The following is a 23,367-nucleotide window of genomic DNA, read 5'->3' on the forward strand; positions in this document are numbered from 1 at the left end:
ACCTCTGAGAGTTATGGTTACGGGCAACTTTTATATTTTTGTTTTTCTTTATTTTCCATTAGCTTCTATAATAAGCATTTGTCACTTTTATAATTAGAGCAAAACATTTTTTCAATGTAATCTTTATACAGAATAAATATACCTTTACTAAGATCAAAAGATATATATTTCCTTTTGGCCATTAAGAGATAAAACATAAGTTTGGAACTTATCCCAAAGAATTCCCAAATTAGAAAAAGATATAAGACATGATTCACACCTGTTTTTCAGTGGTTTTCTTTCTAGCTTCTGCCCTCTCTTCTAATTCTTCCAATTCATTATCCTCAGTATCAAGATCATCATCATCATGTCCATCATCATCATCATCAAACTCATCTTCATCATCAAAACCCTCTTCATCATCATCTTCTATTTCCGCTCCAGAATCCTCATCATCGTCGTCGTCGTCGTCATCATCTTCTTCTTCTTCTTCCTCCTCTTCTTCTTCCTCTTCATCATCTGTTGCATCACCCATTTTACCTTCCATATTACTTAGGTCTGAAATCAAAAGTGCCTGCAAGCCATTTCGTAATTTGATGTATCTAAAAAAAAAAAAAGAGAAAAAAAAATCACAAAACATTTGAGTCAGCCATTCATTATACTACACCAACACAAGTGATCAGCTTAGCAGAATTATTTTAAAAATCCAAGTACACACACAACACTTTTTAAACTAATGAAAACTGGTTGATTGTGAGGAGGAGAACCTCAAAAGCTTATCAGTTTCCAAGTATCTACAGGGAAACGATGAGAGAGATGCTTCCCTGTTTGTATTTTCTAAATACAGGGAATCTACCCTGTTTGTATTTTTAATTTTGAACTATGAAAATATATTTACCTATTCAAAAACTAAATTTTAGAAGTTAAACATAGACAACAAACCCACCACCCAGCCTCCCTTACTATTTTTTTTTAGCTTATAAGTATTTAATAAACATTCTACCATACCAGAAGACCTACCCTAAAAGAGACATATCACTCAATATACAGAGCAGTCATATCAGCTTAAATATTGAATCAAAATCTCATTATATTTAAACTCTGTTGATTCCTTTTGGTACAATGTGTTTGATATTTTATACCAGTCTCCAAAGATGCTTTTATGAACTAAGAAAATGGCTACATCTCTAAGAAAAGTAAATCCCACAGACTAGTAGCACCGCTGTAAGCATGACTATCCTAATTAGTAAAACTGTTGTGCCAGTTTGATGACTGAATATCTATGACAAACTTCTCGCATTTATACTCATTCTTCAGTGTGTTAGTCAATAAACATTTACTTAGCAGCCTGAAGTGTATAAGATACATTAAGGGTAAAGAGAATAAAATCACATTATTCATCCTCAGGCACTCACTGTCTAATACAATACAATAAAGCCAGTACAATACAGAATGACAGAGGTAAACACAGGATGTTAGAAAGAAGGAAGCAGTCAGGGAAGGCTTCTGAGATAAGGTACACTTAAGCTGAGCACTGAAGATGGGAAAAAAAAAAGTTTTCTAGCAGAAACTATAAAAAATAACATGCAACAAGAAAAGGAGCCTATGAGTCAAGATGGAAGACAAAACACATGGATTTATCTCCTTCCCATATAAAAAATCACATTTAAAGAACAGAAAAAAAAATGTTATGGTTATTTTTTGTTTTGGTTTTGTTTGAGAACAAAATCACAACAGACTTAGAAAATGTCAGCATAGGAAACCATAAACAAGACGAAAAGACAACCTACAGAATGGAAGAAAATATCTGCAAATGATACAACCAACAAGGGGTTAATTTCCAAAATGTACAAACAGCTCATATAACTCAATATAAAAAAAACAAACAACTCAATCAAAAAATGGTCAGAAGACCTAAATAGACATTTCTCCAAAGAAAATGTACAGGTGGCCAACAGATACATGAAAAGATGCTCAATATCATTAATTATTAGAGAAATGCAAATCAAAACTACAATGAGGTACCATCTCACACCAGTCAGAATGGCCATCATCAAAAAGTCTACAAATAATAAATGCTAGAGAGGGTGTGGAGAAAAAGGAACCCTCCTACACTGTTGGTGGGAATGTAAATTGGTGCAGCCACTATGGAAAACAGTATGAAGGTTCCTTAAAAAAGCTAAAAACAGAGTTACCATATGATCCAGCAATCCTACTCCTGGGCATATATCCAGAAAAAATGAAAACTCTAATTTGGAAAGACACATGCACACCAATGTTCATAGCAGTACTATTTATAATAGCCAAGACATGGAAGCAACCTAAGTGTCCGTCAGCAGATGAATGGATAAACAAGATGTTACACACACATGCACACATACACACACACACAGTGAAATATTACTTAGCCATAAAAAAAGAATGAAATATTGCCATCTGCAGCAACATGGATGGACCTAGAGATTACCATACTGAGTGAAGTAACATGGATGGACCTAGAGATTACCATACTGAGTGAAGTAAGTCAGGGAGAGAAAGACAAATATTATATCACTTATATGTGGAATCTAATACAAATGAATTTATTTACAAAACAGAAACAGACTCACAGACGTAAAAAACAAACTTATGGTTACCAAAGGGGAAAGTGAGGGTGGGGAGAAATAAGTTAGTAGTATGGGATTAAAAGATACACACCACTATATATAAAATAGATAAACAACAAGGATTTATGTATAGCAAAGGGAACTATATTCAATATCTTATAGTAATGAAAAAGAATCTGAAAAATATATTATATATTTATATATATATAACTGAATCACGTTGCTGTATACCTGAAACTAACACAGTAATGTAAATCAACTATACTTCAATAAAAGAAAACGATGCCATTATGCAGACCAGAAGTTTTTAGAAATTATTAGAAAACATGCAAATTTAATCAGATTAATGGAGAAAATAGAAAATAGAACAAGGTATTAGTAGACAAGGTATTAATAGACAAGGTATTAGTTCTTCCCAAGAAAGTCTGAAAAAAAGCCTACACTCCCCACTCCCACCCTACACACATACCTCAAGTCTATCCTTAGCAGCCTGAATAAAGCAGATCAGGTGTATTATGGGCTAACTTGTGTTCCTCCAAAAGTCTTATGTAAAAAGTCTTAACCTCAGAATGTGACTGTATTTAGAAATAAGGTCTTTAAATATGTGATTAAGTTAAAATGAGGCCATTAGGGTGGGCCCTAGTCTAATCTGACTGGTGTCCTGATTAAGAGGAGGAAATTTGGACACACAGACACTGGACATGCCCACACACAGATCCAAGAGCAGATGGGGAGACAGCAAGGAGACCGTCAACTGCAAGCCAAAGGGAGAGGCCTCAGAAGAAACCAAACCTACTGACAGCTTTATCTTGGACTTCTAACCTCCAGAAGTGTAAGAAAATTAATTTCTGTAGTTTAAGTCACTTTGGTATTTTGTTATGGCAGCCCTAACAAACTAATACAAGGCCATTTCTCTTTTCAAAAACCATCAATGGCTTCCCATCATACTTGGAATAAAATCCAAAATCCTTACCAGGGCCTAGAAAGCTCCACATAATCTGGCGCCCCACCACTTCTCCAAACTTCTTTCCTACTCTTCCCTCATTCTCTTTGCTCTGACCAAAACGTATTGTTCTTTCTTGAACATCTGCTCCATCTCTTTCAAGTCTTTGCTAAAATGTCCCCTTTTCAAACACGCTTTCTCTGACGCACTATCTAATATTGCACCCCAGTCCATCCCTAACCTCTTTTATCCTGTTTTAACTTTTTTCACACTATTTATCATCATTTGTTTTTGTTTTGGGTTTTTTTTTTTTTAATTTTCTGTCTGCACCTTTAGAAAGTTAGCTCTGAGGGCAGGGCTTTTCTTTTTCTTCATAGCTATATTCCCAGCACCTAAGACATTGCCTGACACTTAGGAAACATTTAAGAAATATCTGTTGAATGAACAAAAGAATGTTAATGCCTAAAGGGGGCCTGATACATGATAGGTACTTAATATCTGCTAAATGAAACAAAATATCAAGTAGTTTTATAAAATAAAATTATGTGCACACATATACACACTAAATGTACATAAAGGTATAGCAAAAGAACGAAAAGGATACAAACCAAATGTAACAGAAATATATACATCTGGAGAGAGGAATAAAAGTAGAGCAAGATACAAGAACTTTCATGCTTTACTCTATAATTTCTACATATTTTTCAATCTTTTGTAATAAAAATACAATCACTTATTTGTATAATAAAAATAATTTAATGATAATCCAAAACCCACTCCACAACAAATTAAGAACACAAACACACACACACACACACCCCTTAGCTTTACAGAGAGTTAACTTCTATAAAATCATCAAATCCATTTAAAGATAGTTATGGACAAAATGCTCTTCATCATCACTTCTATTCAGCACTGTATTTGAAGTCCTAGCAAATGAAAATAGATCCACAATATAAATAAATAAAATAGATTTATACGGCAAAGACATTGAAAGCTAAAACAATTCATTGCAAAAATATACGATTACCTAGAGAATTCAAGAGAATTTAAAATATATATGTATTAGCATAGTATGAAGACTTCAGCAAAGCATCCAAATCAAGAACCATGAACGAAAATCATGAATTTCCTATATACCAAAAGTAACCAATTAAATAAAATGAGATTTAAATAAAAGATCCTATTCACAAAAGCAAAAGAAACTATAAATATATATCTAATAATAACACCTCACATTTTAAGTGTATTAACTTATATGTCTTAACCCATTTAATCTTCATAATAACCCTAATGAGTTATTATTCCCATTTTATGGATGAGGAAACTAAAGCACACACGCACGCACGTGCGCGCGCACACACACACACACACACACACACACACACACACACAAAATAAAGGATTTTTATTTCCCCAAGCCTAGCAGGGATTGAACCTAAGTAGCATGGCACCAGAAGCCATTCTGTTCCTCATCCAACATGAGGAAAACTAGAAAATTTTACAGGAGAAAATAACAGACGTGACTAGTCATACCATGCAATTGCAATGGGAAGATCCAATATTACAAAGATATAAATTCTTCCCCCAAATTAATCTATAAATTCAAGGCAATTCCAATTTTAAAATCCCAGTAAGTTTGTGTGTGTGTGTGTCTGTTTGTAACTTGGCATACTGATTCTAAAATTCATATGGACAAAAAAAAAAAAAACCCAAAAATGCCAAGAACATTTTGAAAAGGGAAAACATGAGGGGGAACTGCCTTACCAATTATAAAAATAAATATTTTAAAGCAATTAAAATTAAAGAGTATACTGGAACAGGAACACCTACAGATCAATTTAAGAAAACAGGTTCTAGAAACAGAGCAATGTTTATAATATTGTTGCAACACTTTATTATGATTCAATAAATGATGTTGAAACAATAGATAATTCATTTAGGGAGATAAAATAGCCATCTCTACCCTACACCTAACACATATAAATTCACAAAGCTTACAGAGCTAAAAGAAAAAAAAGTCTTAAAAGTATTGATGAGAAAATATTGCTATAATATTGGTATGAAGAAAATTTATGCTAAACAAGATACAAAATCCAGAAGCTATAAAGGGCGGTGGGGGGGAGGAAAGATTTCACTATATTCTAATTTAAAATTTTTCTAAAACAAAACATCATAAACTAAATCAAAGAGAAAAGTACATACTGAGAGAAAAGAATAACAATATATACGAGTCCCTTCAAATCAATAAGAGCAAAAAACAAAAACTAATAAAAATAGGTTTAAAAATATATACAAACATTTCAAGAATACAAGATGTCCAATAAATGAAATGATGCTGAACCTTACCAGAAATCAAAGATAATCAACTGAAAACGAACAAAATATTTTTCATCCAGCAAATTAGCTAAATTTGTATTGCTATCCAATACTGACAAGGCGACAGGGTATTCTCACACACTTGCTTATGAATCTCAGTGGGTATAGTATTTTTGTAGAATATGGCGATACCTATTTTCTTAAAAATGTAAAGTCTGCATATGTTTCAACCCAGTGATTTCATTTCTATATATCTTATAGAAATGTTCACACATATGTCAACAATGTTCACTGCAGCAACATTTGTGGTAGAGAAAAACTGGAAATCATCCAAATGTCCATATATAGAAAAATATGCAAATACATTATCTCATAGCCATACCACAGTATACTATATAGCCTTCAAGACCTCATTTCCATATATAGAGAGAAAATCATTAGCGACTCGGGTTCTATCTTAAATTGCTATTTTTAGACCTAGACTATGCTAAATCATTATAGGTCAAAAAAGGGTACTTGGGGGGCTAACTTTGTAATTATATAACTCATCATTACCTCCCCCCAAACCATGTGGTCTCAATTATTCGTGTGTGTGTGTGTGTGTGTGTGTGTGTGTAAATTTTTGGAGGGGTAGGGCTCTTCTAAGATGTCTAAGAAAACCTCTCTCCCTCTAGCTTATTCAACTTGTCTACCTTTATTTGGTTTCATCCTCACACTGCTCCTGTACTGACTATAAAGACTGAAGTACGGAATTCCCTGGCAGTTCAGTGGTTAAGACTCGGTGCTTTCACTGCCAGGCCCAAGTTGGGGAACTAAGATCCCACAGACTGCATGGCATGGACAAAAAAAAAAAAAAAGACTGAAGTAGATTTTTCAAACCAAGCCCAAGAATCAAGAATGTGGCATTATTTTCTTTATTATAAAGTATCCACCCACTCATTTTTATTTGTTCTTTAATTAAAAGAACCAACCTTTTGTGAAGCCACTTTCAGTCACTAAAATTACCACAGTTAAGAGCTCATGTATTTAAATCCAAAAATACTTGAGACCATATAGTGGGGGGCAGGGGACGGGTAGTGACAAGTTACATAATTACAAAGTACCGTCTTTTAACCTAAAAAGATTTAGTACTCTCTGTCTAGACCTGGAACTAACAATTTAAGGCTAGAGCCTTAGTCATTAACTACTGTACAGTACATTTGAAACTTTAGACATCTTTGCAGTTTAAAGCTGCAGACCTGGTTTAAGAAGTCCATAAAAGCATTAATTGTTATGCTCACCAAACCATTAAAAATTAAATCCCTGTTCAGTTTTGCCTATAATTCTAGGCCAGCTGCAACTCTCAAGTTAAAACAGTCCACATAGTAAAGCTGATATGGCCTGCCTGAGCCAGCTAAAGCCTTCTCACCTAAGCTGCATTAGTTTAAATCTAACCATACAACTTGTTTAAAAAAAGAAGAAAAAGATGGGGACTTTCCTGGTGGTGCAGTGGTTAAGAATCCACCTGCCAATGCAGGGGACATGGGTTTGATCCCTGGTCCGGGAAGATCCCACATGCCCCGGAGCAACTAAGCCCGTGTGCCACAACTACTGAGCCTGCGCTCTAGAGCCCACGAGCCACAAGTACTGAAGCCCGTGCGCCTAGAACCCATGCTCCACAATAAGAGAAGCCACCGCAATGAGAAGCCCGCGCACCACAACGAAGAGTAGCCCCCGCATGACACAACTAGAGAAAGCCCACGCACAGCAGCCAAAGGTAAAATTTTTAAAAAAAAGAAGAAAAAGAAACAAAAACAAAAACTTACTGCATGGTACAATATAGTTCTTGCAAATAACCAAGATCAAAAAAATCCACATGCTTCTCTGCTTGTTAAAACATAACAGCAAGCCACCCCATTTAAGACTCACCAGAAGGGCTTTTTGTTCCTTAATGGCAGTCCTTCCCTATTTCTCAAGGTTCCTCATCTTTGGATCAGTTGTTAGGTTATTAGGTGTAATTGATCATTTTAATAATGGCCCCCACAGTGACCTGGTCAATCTTCCCAACAAGAGTTGGAGTCTATTTCTCCCCACCCCTTGAATCTGGGCTAGCTTTGTAAACTTTGCCCTATAATTTGTCATGAAGTCCTAGAGCCTAGGCCTCAAGATCCCCTGCAGCTTCTGCCTTCACTCTCTGGGGACTCAGCTGCCATGTCAAGAAGATTAAGCTAAACTATGAATGAGGATATATTATGTGCAGAGAGAAGGCCTACCTTCTAGCTGTCCCCACCAAGGCCTTAGACACGTGATTGAAGCCATCTTAGACCCTCTAGCTCCAACCAACCCACAAAGTGAATATAGCCACAAAAGTGAGCCCAGGTAAGAGGAAAAAAAATATTGCCTGGTCATCCCATAGAATTGTAAAAATATAATAAATCATTGTTGCTTTGCGCCACTTAAATTTTGAGGTGGACTGTTACACAGCAACGCTAATACATTAGGAGGACTCAAATGATTGAACAAGTCCACTTCCTGGTATATACCCAAGTGAGTTTACAGCAGGGACTAGAAGAGTATTTGTAAGCCAATGTTCACAGCAGCATTATTCACAATAGCTAAAAGGAGGAAACACCTCAAAAGTCTATCAACAGATGAATAAACAAAATGTGATATATACATACAGGGGAATATTATTCAGCCTTAAAAAAGATGGAAATTCTAACACATGCCATAACATGGATGAATTTTGAAGATATTATGCTAAATGAAATAAAGCAGATACAGAAGGACAAACATGGTATAATTCAACTTACATGAGGTACCTAGAATAGTCAAATTCACAAATAGATAGTAGAATGGCAGCTGCCAGGAACTGGAAGGAGGAGGAAATGGGGAGTTATTATTTCATGGGTGCAGAGTTTCATTTTAAGATGAAAAAGTTCTAGAGATGATATAGTGATGTTTGCACAACAATGTGAATATACTTAATGCCACTGAACAGTACACTTAAAAATGGTTAAAATGGTAAATTCTGTTATGTGCAGTTTACCAAAATTTTAAAAAAGCACATCTCTTCCCCACTTGATTTCAGAATCAGACGAGAAAAAGAGAGGGAACAGAAAAATAGAGAGCAAAATGTCAGCTTTATCCTTGATATAAAGCTAGGTTGGAGAACACGGCTCAAGAGTGTTTTGGAAATGGCTTGCTAACGCTCTCTGAATTGAAGTTATCCACGAGAACTGAAATATTTCCCCCAAAAGGCAGAGTTAGTCGTGCAGTCTACTGCACTGACTAAGAATATGCCAAAATACTGGCTGGCTGCAGGCTGGAATGAAGAGAGAGATGAAAAGGTTAGACTGAGCATGCCCAAGGTCATTCTACTGCACTCACTAATCAAATAAGTCACTCCTGTGAAGGGGAAGAAGAGGTAGAGAAAGAGGCTAACAGTGTTACCATAGTAAAGTCCCTCTCATTGAAACAGTGTTCCTATATTATATAGTAGCTTCAAAAGAAAACAGAGGGGGAAAATTAGGGGAAAAATTCAAGAAAAATTTCCTGGGACTGAAGAATTTATATTCTAAACTGATTGAGGAATGAAGATACAAGAAAACAGTTGAATTGATGGATTTATTGATGTGTTTGACCATAGTTAGAGGAGTTTTAAAGCTCTGGCAGAGAACTAGGGTAGAATTCATGTTAGATCACAAAGAGTACTAAACAAAAATAATAGTAATAAGGCATCTTAGATACGATGCACAAGCAACAATAACAATAATCATAAAAATTTAGAACTTTTGTGCTTCAAAGGATACCATCAAGAGAAAATTTTTGCAAATCATTTATCTAAGAAGACCTATATCTAGAATATATAAAGAATTATTACTACTCAATTTAAAAAATTAAAGTTGGACAAAAGATTTAAACAGATACTTGTCCAAAGAAGATACACATAGTATAAGACAAGAAGATGACAGATGACTAGTAAACACATGAGAAGATGTTTAACATCATCAGCCATCAGGGAAATGCAAATGACAATGAGATACCACTTTATACCCTCTAGGATGGCTATAATCAAAAAGACAGATAGTAGCAAATGTTGGTGAGGAGGTAGAGAAATTGGAACTCTCACATGCTGCTGGAAGGAAAGTAAAATGGTACAATCACTTTGGAAAAGTCTGAAAGATCCTCAAATGGTTAAATGGTTTCCATATGATCCAGCATTCTATTCCTATTTATTATATACTTGAAATAAATGAAAACATACATCCACGCAAAACTTATATATAAATGTTCATAGCAGCATTATTCATAATAGCCAAAAAGTATCCATCAACTACTGAATGGATAAATAAAATATATTCATACCATGGATTAGTCAGCAATAAAAGAAATGAAGTAATGATACATGCTACAATATGGATGAACCTTGAAAACATTAAGTGAAAGTACTCAATCACAAAAGATGACATATTATGATTCCACTTATATGAAATGTCCAGAATAGACACAGACACAGAAAGTAGAGAGACTTCTAGAAAGTAGATCTAGAGAGACAGACAGTGGATTAGAGAGACAGAAAATAGATTATCATTTGCCTAGGGCTTGTACAGGTTGGACCACTGGGGAGGCTGACAAGTAAGGGGTGTGGGGTTTCTTTCTGAGGTAATGAAAATGTTCTAAAATTGTGGTAATGAATGCACAACTCTGTAAATATACTAAAAGCTAATGAGTTGCACACTTTAAATGGGTGAATTGTATGGTATGTGAATTATATCTAAATAAAGCTGTCTTTAAAAATAAGGCAATTTTTAATACTAGAGACAACAAAGTTGCTCAAGAAAGAAGATGTAATCATAGTAGACTACATGTTTCAGTATGAACAATATTTTGAGCTATAAATACTGATACTGGTTTATCAAAAAAATTGGGATGTATTTTAGAACAGGAAGTGGGATGTTACATCTAAATTTCATGTTCAGTAAAGACCTATTAATGAAAAATTAATAAATTACTAATTTTAGCAACAAAATCAACCAGATTAAAGATTTATATCAAGTAAAATAAATGGAAACAGCAAGAAATCAAACGTTTTAGTCCACAGACATGAAAATTATTTGACAAACCCTCTCTGCAAATAAAATATGAATTTTTAGGCCATGACATAACGAAATAAGAAATTTACAAAATAAAACATAATAAAGATCCCTGAAAAAAGATTCGTTCATAGGTGAAAACTTAACATATGACAGAGTTGGCAATATAGGAAAAAAGATATACCAGGAATTACCAAACTATGGCTTACAGCCTTCAAACTAAGAATGGTTTTTACTTTTTTAAGTGGTTGGAAAAAAATCCAACAAAAGATTAATATTTCATGATACATGAAATTATCTGAAATTCAAATTTCAGTGTCCATAAACAAAGTTTTATTGGAACACAGCCACACTCATTCATTTACTTATTGTCTATGGCTGCTTTTGAGTCACAATGGCAGAATGGAGTAGTTGTGAGAGAGCACACGCAGCATTTTCACTGCTGCTCGACAACCTAAAAACTGCAGCAATGCATTTATAACTGAACAGCATTTCAAGTGTCACATGTACTGTAACTGTTTCTTTGGAACAACAGCACATATCTATCATGCCCAAATAAGGAAAGGGGAAAGGTGAATTCAAATGTCACACTTTCAATGTGGATTTTGTTAATAAATTCCTATCTTAAAAAAAATTTAAATAAATAAATTCCTATCTTTAGTAGTCATTTGCTCTTGTAGACTTTATAATCATTAGTTCTGTTAATTTTTGTCAGAAATAGAAGCTGAGGGACTTCCATGGTGGCACAGTGGTTAAGAATCTGCCTGCCAGTGCAAGGGACACGGGTTCTGAGCCCTGGTCCAGGAAGATCCCACATGCCATGGGGCAATTAAGCCCGTGTGCCACAACTACTGAGCCTGTGTTCTAGAGCCGGCGTGCCGCAACTACTGAGCCCGCGCACCGAGAGCCCGTGTTCTGCGACAAGAGAAGCCACCGCAATGAGAAGCCTGTGCACCTCAACAAAGAGTAACCCCCACTCGCCACAACCAGAGAAAGCCCACACGCAGCAAAGAAGACCCAACGCAGCCAAAAATAAATAAATAAATTTATTTAAAAAAAAAAAAAAGAAATAGCTGAATTTTTTTTCTTTTTGGCTGCTCCACACGGCTTTCAGAATCTTAGTTCCCAACCAGGGATCGAACCCAGACCCGTGGCAGTGAAAGCACAAATCCTAACCACTGGACTGCCTGGAAATTCCCAGAAACTGAATATTTTTAATTTCCCTTACTCTAGAGTAAGCAGTTTGATGGCTTAGCAATAGGAACCTTTTATTGCAATGTTTTGAGCTCAGAGTAAAAACTTAAACTTTTTTGAAGAACAGCCTTCAGCCACTGTCAAATACCAGATGGCTTTGGAAGTTAGCTTTTGCTGTGGACTTGATGTTTCTTAATGATTTCAACCCAAAATTACCAAACAGTGCCTATACGCAAAACTTATGTTTCAAAAACAACTAATGTTATCTGAACTACAAGCAATGGCAAGTGGCTTTATACTTTTCCTGTGCTGCCAGAAGTTAAAACAAGAAGCCCTATCTCCATTCCCACACAAATTTGCCGCAGATATGTTTTCCAAGCAAACTATGGTTCCAGCAGTGTTTTTCAGATGGTGGTGCAATCACAAAGGAAATTTCCTTATTTTGAAGTCCTTTTAACTGTGCAATTGAGGAGCTTCCACCTAATTTTCAATCAGAAATGATTAATCTACAATGTAATGGCATTCTAAACGGCAAAAATATCAGAGAAGAAACTAATAGAATTCTATAAATGCCTTCCAAGCAATGAATATGCTCAAATAAAATCAAATGCTCGTAGACTAATATCAGTATTTGGTAGTACCTGTCTGTGTGAAAGCACATTTTCAAAGATGAAATATGTAAACTCTCATTACAAATCAGTATTAACAGATGACACATTTGCAATCAACTTTAAAGACAGGGAACATTAACTTTGAACCCCCTCAAAAGCAAAAAGCTATCCCTCCCAAAAAGAATTCCACCTCTTCTCACTAGTGGACCTGTATTACTAAATAAAGTACTACTATTGTATTTTGAACTTAATAAAAATTTTATTAAAAATTTGCAGAGGGAATTCCCTGGTGGTCCAGTGGTTAGGGCTCAACACTTTCACTGTGGTGGCCTGAGTTCAATCCCTGGTCAGGGAACTAAGATCCCGCAAGCTGCGCAGCATGGCCAAGAAAAAAAATTTTTTTCTTTTAAATTTGCAGAAATTTGTTTTCTTTCTTGTTATATAGGTACCTACATAATATCCTTAATTTTGCCTCTTGATTGACAAAGTCTAAAATATTTATTATCTAGCCCTTTACAGAAAAAATTTGGTGACCTCTGGGATACAGACTTTTCAAAAGGTGTGCTTGGACAACTGGCTGCGTATATTTTTAAAGAACAGTAATAAAATTAGATCCTTACGCAAGTGTAAAAAGCAAAACTATAAAACTTCTAGAAAGAAATAAGATGAAAAAGCACAAACCATAAATACAAAGATGAATAAATCTGATTAAATTTTAAGGCTTTATAAACAAAGGGTAATGATAAGCTATATAGACTTAGAGAATATATTTGCAACTTATATAATCAAAAATGGATTAGTATTTAAAATATGTAAAGAATTCTTATAAGTCAATTTAAAAGAGGGGAAAAAAAACAACCCAATAGAAAAATGGGCGGTTCATAAAAGGAGAATCCAAATGGCCAGGAAACATGAAATAATGTTTGATTTTATTAGTAATAAGGGAAATTGCAAATAAAAAAATTTTTAAGAGAAAAATATTTCCCACAGATCAAGTTCTCAATAATTTTTTTAAAAATCTAACAATATCAGGAATTGGTAATAATATATAGAAGCAGGAACTCTGGAATAAATGTAAATAGTACAACTAATTAGAAGAGTACTTTGGCAACATCTATAGTAAGGTTAAAAATTAGTCATTTCACTTATAGGTATATAAATAAAGTCTAAAATGTGTACTCAAGGAGTCATGTATAAAAATGTTCACTAGGGCTTCCCTGGTGGCGCAGTGGTTGAGAGTCCGCCTGCCGATGCAGGGGACACGGGGTTGTGCCCCGGTCCGGGAAGATCCCACATGCTGCGGAGTAGCTGGGCCCGTGAGCCATGGCCACTGAGCCTGCGCGTCCGGAGCCTGTGCTCCGCAACGGGAGAGGCCACAACAGTGAGAGGCCCGCGTACCGCAAAAAAAAAAAAAAAAAAAATGTTCACTGAAGCACTGGAAATAACCTAAATATACAACAATCGAGAAAAGATAAATTGTGGCATAATCAGAAAACAAAATACAACAGAAAATTGGGAATAATCTAAATGACCAGTGGTAGGAAAACAAATAAATAATGATATATTCACACAAGATATTAAACAGCATATAACACAAATAACTAGTATTACACTTGTATTACACTTATCAGCATGAACAAACCTCAAAAGCAATGTTAAACCAAAAAAAAAAGGTTATGAGACATCCAATGTGATATAATTTCTATTTATATGTCTTAAAACATGTGAAAGCAATAATGTATACTGTTTATAGATAAATGCAAATTTAATAAAAAAGTATAAAAATATACATAGGAATGGTATATATATATAAAATTCAGATAATGGTTAAGACTGGAAAAAGAGGGTAGGGAATGCAATAGGAGGGGGCAATATCCAAAGAGCTTCAAGTGTATCTATATGGTTTTATTCCTTAAAAAAATATTTTAATCTGAAATAAAAACAAGAAATAAAATGATTTTTAAAAAGGAAGACTGCAAAATATATCCTTATGTATCCATCAGGCCAGAGGAGAAAAGGATGAAGGGATGAAGGGGTCAGAGATGGAAGCAAGACTATGAGAAAGGCACCATTCTAGGCACTAGAGATATAGGGATGAACAAAACAAAGTCCTTGCTCTCATGAACAAGTAAATATATAGTATATCAAATAGCAAATAAGTGCTATGAAGAAAAGTAAAACAGTAAGAAAGAGCATAGGGGTGGGGAACCTAAGTATAATTGTTATTCAATACAGGGTGCTATTTAAAGCCACAACACAGGGAGCAAAAGCAGACAGGGAAGAGAAGTCCAAGAACTGACCCCAGGCGCTCCAAAATTTAAAGATAAGGAGAAAGGAGATAAGGAGAAACTTTGCAAATGAGGCAGAAAGAGAACTAAGAACAGTGTTGACCTAGAACTGAAAAAAAGCATTTCCAGAAGGAAAGAACGATCAACTGTGTCATAAGATACTGAAAGGTCAAGTAAGATAAGAACTCGAGAACTGACCAATTGTAAAAGTTATTGGTGATCTTGAAAATAGCTGTTTTGGTAAAGCAAAGTGGCAAAAGCCCACTCTGAGTTCAAGAAATAATGGGAGTAGATGAACTGCAAATTTTGAATACAGACAACTCTTCTAACAAGCTTTGCTATCAAGGAAATAGAGAAATTTGAGTAGCTGGAAGGGCATGGGTGCAAGGGGATCTGAGCAAAGAAATGCTTTTCCCCAGAAGATAGGAACAATTACAGCATATTTGTATGCTCATGGGAATGATCTACTAAAAAGGGGAAATTGATGATGCAGGATGGAAGGGGAACAACTGGTGAAATAATTGGTGGCTGGGATCAATAAAGAGGGGATGGGATCTATTGCACAAGTGGAAAGATGGGTGTTAGGTGTATAGACAGTTGATTTATTAATAACAGAAAAGAAGGCATACAAAGATTCAAAGAAACAAAATCCCTCTCTACAAAAATTTCAGCATAATAGAGGGGAAAGAGAAACCAGTACTTACAAAAATATGAAATAGCTTGAAAAAAATTGCTACAGGGGCACACAAGAGCGTAAATAACTCGCATATAGGAAGGGAAGATTGAAGGAAGAGAGGTAAAGGGTTCACAGAGGAGGTAACGTTTGACCAGAGTACAGCATATGCCAAGAAAAGTAGCACAAAACCGCATAACAGAATGTGAAGCTGGAAAGTTAAGAATCAAAAAATGGAGGGACTTAGACCTTATCTGCCATGGTTAAGAATTTTGCTTAGAAGGAACCAAATGAGAGAACACAATTCATTTATATTCTAGTTAGTGCTCAGTACCTGCTCAGTAATGTATTTTCATAGAATAGCATTTAGGCTATCATGTAATAAGAGCACTATCTAATAGGATTACTGTAAAGATTAAATGAGATAATCTATGTAAACTCCATAGAATAGCACTTAATACCTAGTAAGCACTCAACAAATACCAGTTATTATTAGGAAAACAAAGATCATTGTTGGTGGTGGTAATAGAAATATAAAATCTCTGTACACGTCTTCAGAGGACCAAGTGAACCTTCCAAACTACAATCTACTTCCAACCTTTCTGCAAACAGTTTAATTCTGGTCCATGTAACTAAGCCCACCATCTCCACCACAAAAAAAAGAAAAAATAATACACACGCACGCACGCACGCACGCACACACACACACACACACACACACTAGAAAAGGACTATAATATACTCAGTTTCCTATGACTTGGACAGGCTTAATGACTGACTTCATTCTAGGAACCAGTATGAAAATAAGACCTATGTCAGAGTGGAAGTCCCAGAACAAACCATCTTCTTATCTGCCAGTTCTCCCAAGTAAAGAATATCCTAGAAACAGACCAGATCACCAGAGGTTACCCTACATATCTACCAAACCCATTATGATTGGGTCTACACCCAAAGGATTCAGTTGAGAATAAACAGGCTTCTAAGGTAAAGAAAAATTTGATAATCTAAACATCCTATAATGCTAATGATTAAATTATGGTGTATCTACACCATGGACTTCTAAGTGGACAAAATATATTGAAAAACACTTAATAAGAAAATGTTCACAACATTGTTAAAGATGGTATTATACCATTTCAAAATTATAAATTACAACTGCATAGCAAAAAGGAATAAACGTTACCAGTGGTTAATGCCAGGTGGAATGATTATAGGGAATTTAAAATTTTTGTTATCTAAATTTCCTACAAGAATACTTTTGTTTATTGATCAATCTTTTTTAATTCCTAAAAAGTAAACAACTCAAGTCAAATCTCTCCTTTTCTCTAGAGAAACAAGCTTACTTAATATCACTTCTAATCATTTCTCAACATATCTAAACACTGTAAATTACATTTTAGGTAAACATATAATGGGAGGTGTTGTTTTCTGGGTTTTCTTTATAAAAATGGAATTATACAATATACTGTGGTTTGCAACTGGCTTTTTTCATTCAGTAGTAAATGGGACACCTCTCCATATCGATATATAAAGCCATCTATCTATTTTAAACACTTTATTTTTTTTAAATAAATTTATTTATTTATTTACTTATTTATTTATTTTTGGCTGCATTGGGTCTTCGTTGCTGCGCGCAGGCTTTCTTTTTAGTTGCAGCGAACGGGGGCTAGTCTTCATTGCGGTGTGCAGGCCTCTCATTAAGGTGGCTTCTCTTGCTGCAGAGCACAGCCTCTAGGTGTGCGGGCTTCAGTAGTTGTGGCACATGGGCTCAGTAGTTGTGCCTCACGGGCTCTAGAGCGCAGGCTCAGTAGTTGTGGCACATGGGCTTAGTTGCTCCACGGCATGTGGGATATTCCCAGACCAGGGTTCGAACCCGTGTCCCCTACACTGGCAGGCAGATTCTTAACCACTGGGCTACCAGGGAAGCCCCTCTATCTATTCTTATAGTTACATATTATTTTCATTGTAGAATGGTATAATAATAATCTTTAGCCAACCAATGGACAATAAAGTTGTTGCCAACTTTTTGCTATTACAGTGCTGCAAATATCATTTAATAATTGTGAACATATTAAAACAATAACAGCTAACATTTGAATGCTTATTACGTGCCAACTACCACAAGCTTCTATATGAATTAAATATACTACAATATCACCATTCATATTATTTGTATAATTTAAATTTTTTTCTCTGTAACCTGCCTATTCATACTTGTTTTCTCTCAAAAATCAAGTAATTATTTTTTAAAACTGGCCAGGATATAAATTTGATCTAAAAAGTTCCCAGCAGAATATCCCCAAGAGTTCCATGAAAATGCCTAGCATATGGGCACTCATGCATTTAGACATTCTACAAATACTATTTGAGAACTATGACATGCTGTGAGTGAGCAAAACAGACTTGAACTCCAGATTCATAGGTTTTTAGCCTAGCAAACATTTGTTAAATTAAGTTATTAGGAGGAAAGAAAACAAAAGTGAAGAGGGGAACACATCAATTAGAGAAAGAATAGTAACATATACATCAACGCACACCATTCAATACACAATTATTGGGTTGGCCAAAACATTCGTTTCTGTAAGATGGCTCTAGTAGCGCTTAGTTGTGTTTAACCTCATTCAAAACAATTTCATTAGAGTGTTTTGTTACAGCTGTCGTATCAGTGTGCATTTTAAAAAAAAACGTCAAAATTGTTGAATTTTTGTGTAGCCATTTTAATACTGAAGATGGAAGAAAAAAAGCAACATTTTCGGCATATTATGCTTTATTATTTCAAGAAAGGTAAAAGTGCAACTGAAACGCAAAAAAAGATTTCTGCAGTGTATGGAGAAGGTGCTGTGACTAATCAAATGTGTCAAAAGTGGTTTGAGAAGTTTCATGCTGGAGATTTCTTGCTGGACGATGCTCCACGGTCGGGTAGACCAGTTCAGGGTGATAGCGATCAAATTGAGACATTGAGAACAATCAATGTTATACAACCTGGGAGAAGTCAACATACTCAAAATATCCACATCAAGCGGTGAAAATCATTTGCAGCAGCTTGGTTATGTTAATCGCTTTGAAACCTTGACCACATTTCTGCATGCAATTCACTATTTAAACCTAACGAAAACGTTCCGTTTTTAAAACAAATTGTGATAGGTGATAAAAAGTGGATGCCGTACAATAATGTGGAAAGGAACAGAATGGGGCAAGGGAAATGAACCACCACCAACCACACCAAAGGCCGGTCTTCATCCAAAGGTGATGTTGTGTATATGGTGGGATTGGAAGGTAGTCCTCTATTATGAGCTCCTTCCGGAAAACCAAACAATTAATTCCAACAAGTACTGCTCCCAATTAGACCAACTGAAAGCAGCACTTGATGAAAAGTGTCCAGAATTAGTCAACAGAAAACTTATGATCTTCCATCAGGATAATGCAAGACCACATGTTTCTTTGATGACCAGGCAAAAACTGTTACAGCTTGGCTGGGAAGTTCTGATTCACAAGACATTGCACATTCGGATTTCCATTTATTTCGGTCTTTACATAATTGTCTTAATGGAAAAAATTTCAATTCCCTGGAAGACTGTAAAACGCAACTGGAACAGTTCTTTGCTCAAAAAGATAAAAAGTTTTGGGAAGATGGAATTACGAATTTGCATGAAAAATGGCAGAAGGTAGTGGAACAAAACGGTGAATACATTGCTCAATAAAGTTCTTGGTGAAAATGAAAAATATGTCTTTTATTTTTACTTAAAAACTGAAAGAACTTTTTGGCCAATCCAATATAATTACCCCTTAAAACAGTCTTGCCACATCTTGTGGGTCTAAGCTACTATCTTCAGATTAATCTTAAAACACTGCTTTATTTACATCATTTTCATGCTCAAGAACTCATAACTTCTCTCTTAGTATTTCTCAAATATACTTCACCCATTCTCTACACTATCTATCTCAAACCTTCACTGCTAAAGGCTTCCCTTCTGTTTCCCACTCCTTCCCATACAACTTCTTAGAGGACCACTTAAGTTGACCTCAATGCCTACTTTACAGGAAAAAAAGTCCCTAATCCTTCAGAAGAGAAGGAAATCAACACTTACCAAGCATTTATACAGATCACTAAAAGAAGCAGAATGGATGTCCTGGAGGTATGATTAACATTTCCAAAAACTTAAAACAAATTACATATAGAGAAGTAAAATTCCACAGGCTATTTTAATAAATGCAGACTGGTAAACAAGTATTTTGTGGTGTTATTTTCAACAAAATATTCCTTTAATCAGGTCTACCTCTGGTACTTATTCACACATTCAAAAGATAAATAATTATAATACAATGGATGTGTACTGTAATGGACCATGTATAAAGTCCTACTGAAATACAGTGAAAGGAGGGATTAGTTCTGCCTGGAAAGGCTTCACAGAGATAACATCTGAGCAGGTCCTAGAAGGGTAATTCAGCTCTCTGGGCTGCAGATGCCTCATGTCTATTTCCGGTTACAAAATTCAGAGGACTTAACTTTAGGATGGTTAAATCTTTAAAATTCATCTAATATCGAGGTTTTCCACCTTTATTTTAAAGTAACAAAATCTTTCCTTTAAGAGTCTAATTGAAAACGTTGGTATATGAAACAGATAAAAGTGGACCTGCTCTTTTGAAAGGAGAGGAAGTTATTGGAAAACACTGCTATTCTTAATCAACACCCTTCACTTTAAAATAAGAAAACTGAGACACTAAGGACAATGATTTGGCAAAAGATCACAAAAATGTAGAAATGCAACAATTACTCAGACAATACTTTTTAAGCATTATCTCCTCTTTGAAGTCTTTTCTAACTTTCTCCCCAGGTAGAGTTTATACCACTCCTTACTTTATTCCTTGCTATACCCAGCACATACTTCTATTATAGTTTCTATAAAACTTTAGTGCTCTAATTATACCTTTTTTATGTGTCTGTGTCCCTCCACTACATTGGAAGCTCCCTGAAGGCAGGGACTGTCTTAATCATCTTTGTATGGCCAGTACCCAGAATAAAATATCATTTATTAAGTTATATTCAACTGAGTTTCAGAAAAGATTTAAGATAGCTCAGCGCTTAGCACACAGTAAGACTTGGTAAGTATTTTTCAAATGAATATGCCAAAAATGAGGTCATTAAATGAAACAATACATCAAAGGCAGTTAGAACAGTATCTGACACATAGTGTACATTCTATAAACATTACCTATTATTACATAACTTTATATAGGCAGAAAGAAAACTGAAGCTGTTATTTAATCTGGACAGCAAAAACTAAATAACTTTTATCAAGGTTTCAACTTGCTCATTTACATTATTACTAATATAACCACATCTTTGATGAGAAAGAGAGAAGACTTAGCCCATCCATAAAGATCTTCAGCCTGGGAAGAATAGTACAAAGAGTTGTGTACTGTTAATCTCTAGATGTGGAGTGAAAGAATTTAGGCCTGTCTTCAATTTAGGGCTAAAACACTTCGTTCTAGACCTTAGTTTCGGTCACCTGTCTTTTGCGGGTGGTGGGGAGTGAAAAAGATTAAGGCTAAGGTTCTTTCCTGCTCTAACAATGTAGGGGCATACAACAAATTTAACCTAGAATCCTTCAGCTTTCAACTCAGTAAGAACTTTATAAAAATCAGTAAATTGTGCAGGGCATTTGGTGTCAGATGGACAGGGTTCAAACCAGCTCTGTTATTATTCAGCTGTATAATTCTGAACAAGAAGCAGACTCTCTGGATCTCAATTTCCTCAACCTTTAAAATGAAGTTAGACAATATGCTCTCTCCTTCAAATACATTACAGTCATGACGTTCTACGGCATAAGTTACCTGTGAAGAAAATATTTAGGTGGGGATTGAGCCACCAGTTATTAGAGATGTTTAGAGGATTATGGCATAAACCAAAAGTTGAGAATTTCAGGATTAGAAGAAACCTTACAAGTCTTCTATGCCTCAGTTGAGATTCAAGTCCTCTCTAATATATTCTTGGAAGAGTTCACCCAACCATTATAGCAATGAGAAACAACCCATGGAAATAAGTCACTTCATCACAGGCCAACTCTGATGCCTAAATTCTTTTACTGAAACCACACGATCCTCTAGTAACTTCCACCCATTAGTTTTACCCCTCTTTCAACTCCAGGCACCTCAAGTATTTGTGGATAGTGATGATATGCCCCTTAATATCCTCTCCAAAATTAAAATCCCCAGCCCCTTCAACCTTTCCTCATAACAGAATACCAAGAAAGGCTCCCTGACCATCCAGCCTGCCATCCTCAGGAAAACCTTCACTCTTGCTTTAGCGAATGTCATAACTACTCGAACAACCCTTCCCGTTCTGACATCCTGATTCCTGGTGGGACCCAAGATCTGCCCCTCGGCGAGCTGACACCACACAGATGTCCCTAACTGCCCTTGCCACTTCCATCCAAGGAAGCTACTGGGGTGGGAAGTGTACCCCTGGTTGCTCCTTCGGAAGGTTAGGAGACGAGAAGGGACCACAGCGGGAACAGAGAGGCCGCCCCCTGCTCTCCTCCCCGGTCCGAGCCTCCTCCCTCACCGGTATTGCTTGGGATCGCTGGGAGACTTGACGATCTCAGGGTCTCCGACATTACTGACAGGCCCCCTCCGTCCCTCCTCCTCAGATTCATCGGCTCCCAGACGAGCAACCCGGCCGCTCTCGCCCAAATCCTGTCCATTGGGCTGCAGGTCAGGGCAGCTGCAGGTGGACTTCGCCTTGTTCCTTCCAGGCATGGTCAGAATAGGAAAGGGTCTGGCAGCCGCCGAGTCTTCGCACCAACCCCGCGCTTCTATTCTCCACAGCGCCGCGAGCTCCCGCCCGGCCTCACACCACAACTTCCTCCTGGTGGCACAGACTGCAGCAACCGTGACTTTCCTCAGCATTCACCACCAAGCCGGAGCAAGGGGCATCCCGCTCGCCAAGACCCACCTCCTCCTCCTACTGCTCCAGCTGCTCCTCCTCCTCAGCGCGCCAGAGGCGGTGGCGGCCGGTAGTGGTGCTGCCGCAGTCGGGGGTTGGGGGAAACAGGCCTGAAGCCCTGCCCCCATCCGGTCTCCCTCACGCCAACTTCCCTCATCCCCACGCCCTCCGGGCCGTCGATGACGCAATTGATTCTAGCCAATAATAAGGCAAGAGAGCAGTCACGCGCACGTAATCAACCAATGGAAACAAGGAATAAAAAGAACCAACGAGCCCGGGCCGAATTCTCGGAGCACCCAGCGAGCTCTTCGAAACCAGGGGTGGGCGGGGCGAGGAAGAAGAGGCGGAGAGAGTGGCGCGGAGGACGACGGGAGAAGTGCGCCAGGACGGTTGCGCAGCGTTTATAACGGAAGCGGGAAGGTGGTTTGAAGAAGTGGTTGATTAGCGCTTCTGGGCTCAGGAAAATATTCCCCTGATGAGAAAACCGATAGACGAGTGGAGAAAATTAATTCCCAAGCCTTTTTTCTCCCCACTCGTGTCATATTTTGCTCATCTTCCCCTCAAACCTGGGGTGGAGACTGTGGCCGTGACTCAGCACGTAAAAAGCAGAACGCCGGAAGTATTTTTCTGCCGCCGGATGGAAGCTGCGATTGAGTGGAGCTGAGCTGAGCGCCAGAAGCAGCAGTTTTGATTCTCCGCCTTGTGGCCTGCTAGACCTTCGTGCTGTTCGCCC

The 23,367-nt window shown here is 36.7% G+C and overlaps 1 protein-coding gene across 3 annotated transcripts in view; it reads right to left on the minus strand.

Annotated features, from left to right (window-relative positions):
- The window catches only part of NRDC (nardilysin convertase), a gene marked incomplete at its 5' end in the record, with an annotated part of 93,254 nt that extends 70,657 nt beyond the window's left edge, over positions 1-22,597 (minus strand). For all 3 annotated transcript variants that reach the window (XM_079696749.1, XM_079696748.1, XM_079696747.1), the window contains 2 exons: positions 260-581; positions 22,254-22,597. In XM_079696749.1, the coding sequence (XP_079552875.1) occupies positions 260-581; positions 22,254-22,597 (666 nt within the window). The remainder of the gene's footprint in view (positions 1-259; positions 582-22,253) is intronic.
- Between the last annotated feature and the right edge of the window lie 770 nt (positions 22,598-23,367).

This window comes from Hyperoodon ampullatus (genome assembly GCF_949752795.1).
Source record: "Hyperoodon ampullatus genome assembly, chromosome: 2".
Classification (NCBI taxonomy): domain Eukaryota; kingdom Metazoa; phylum Chordata; class Mammalia; order Artiodactyla; family Ziphiidae; genus Hyperoodon; species Hyperoodon ampullatus.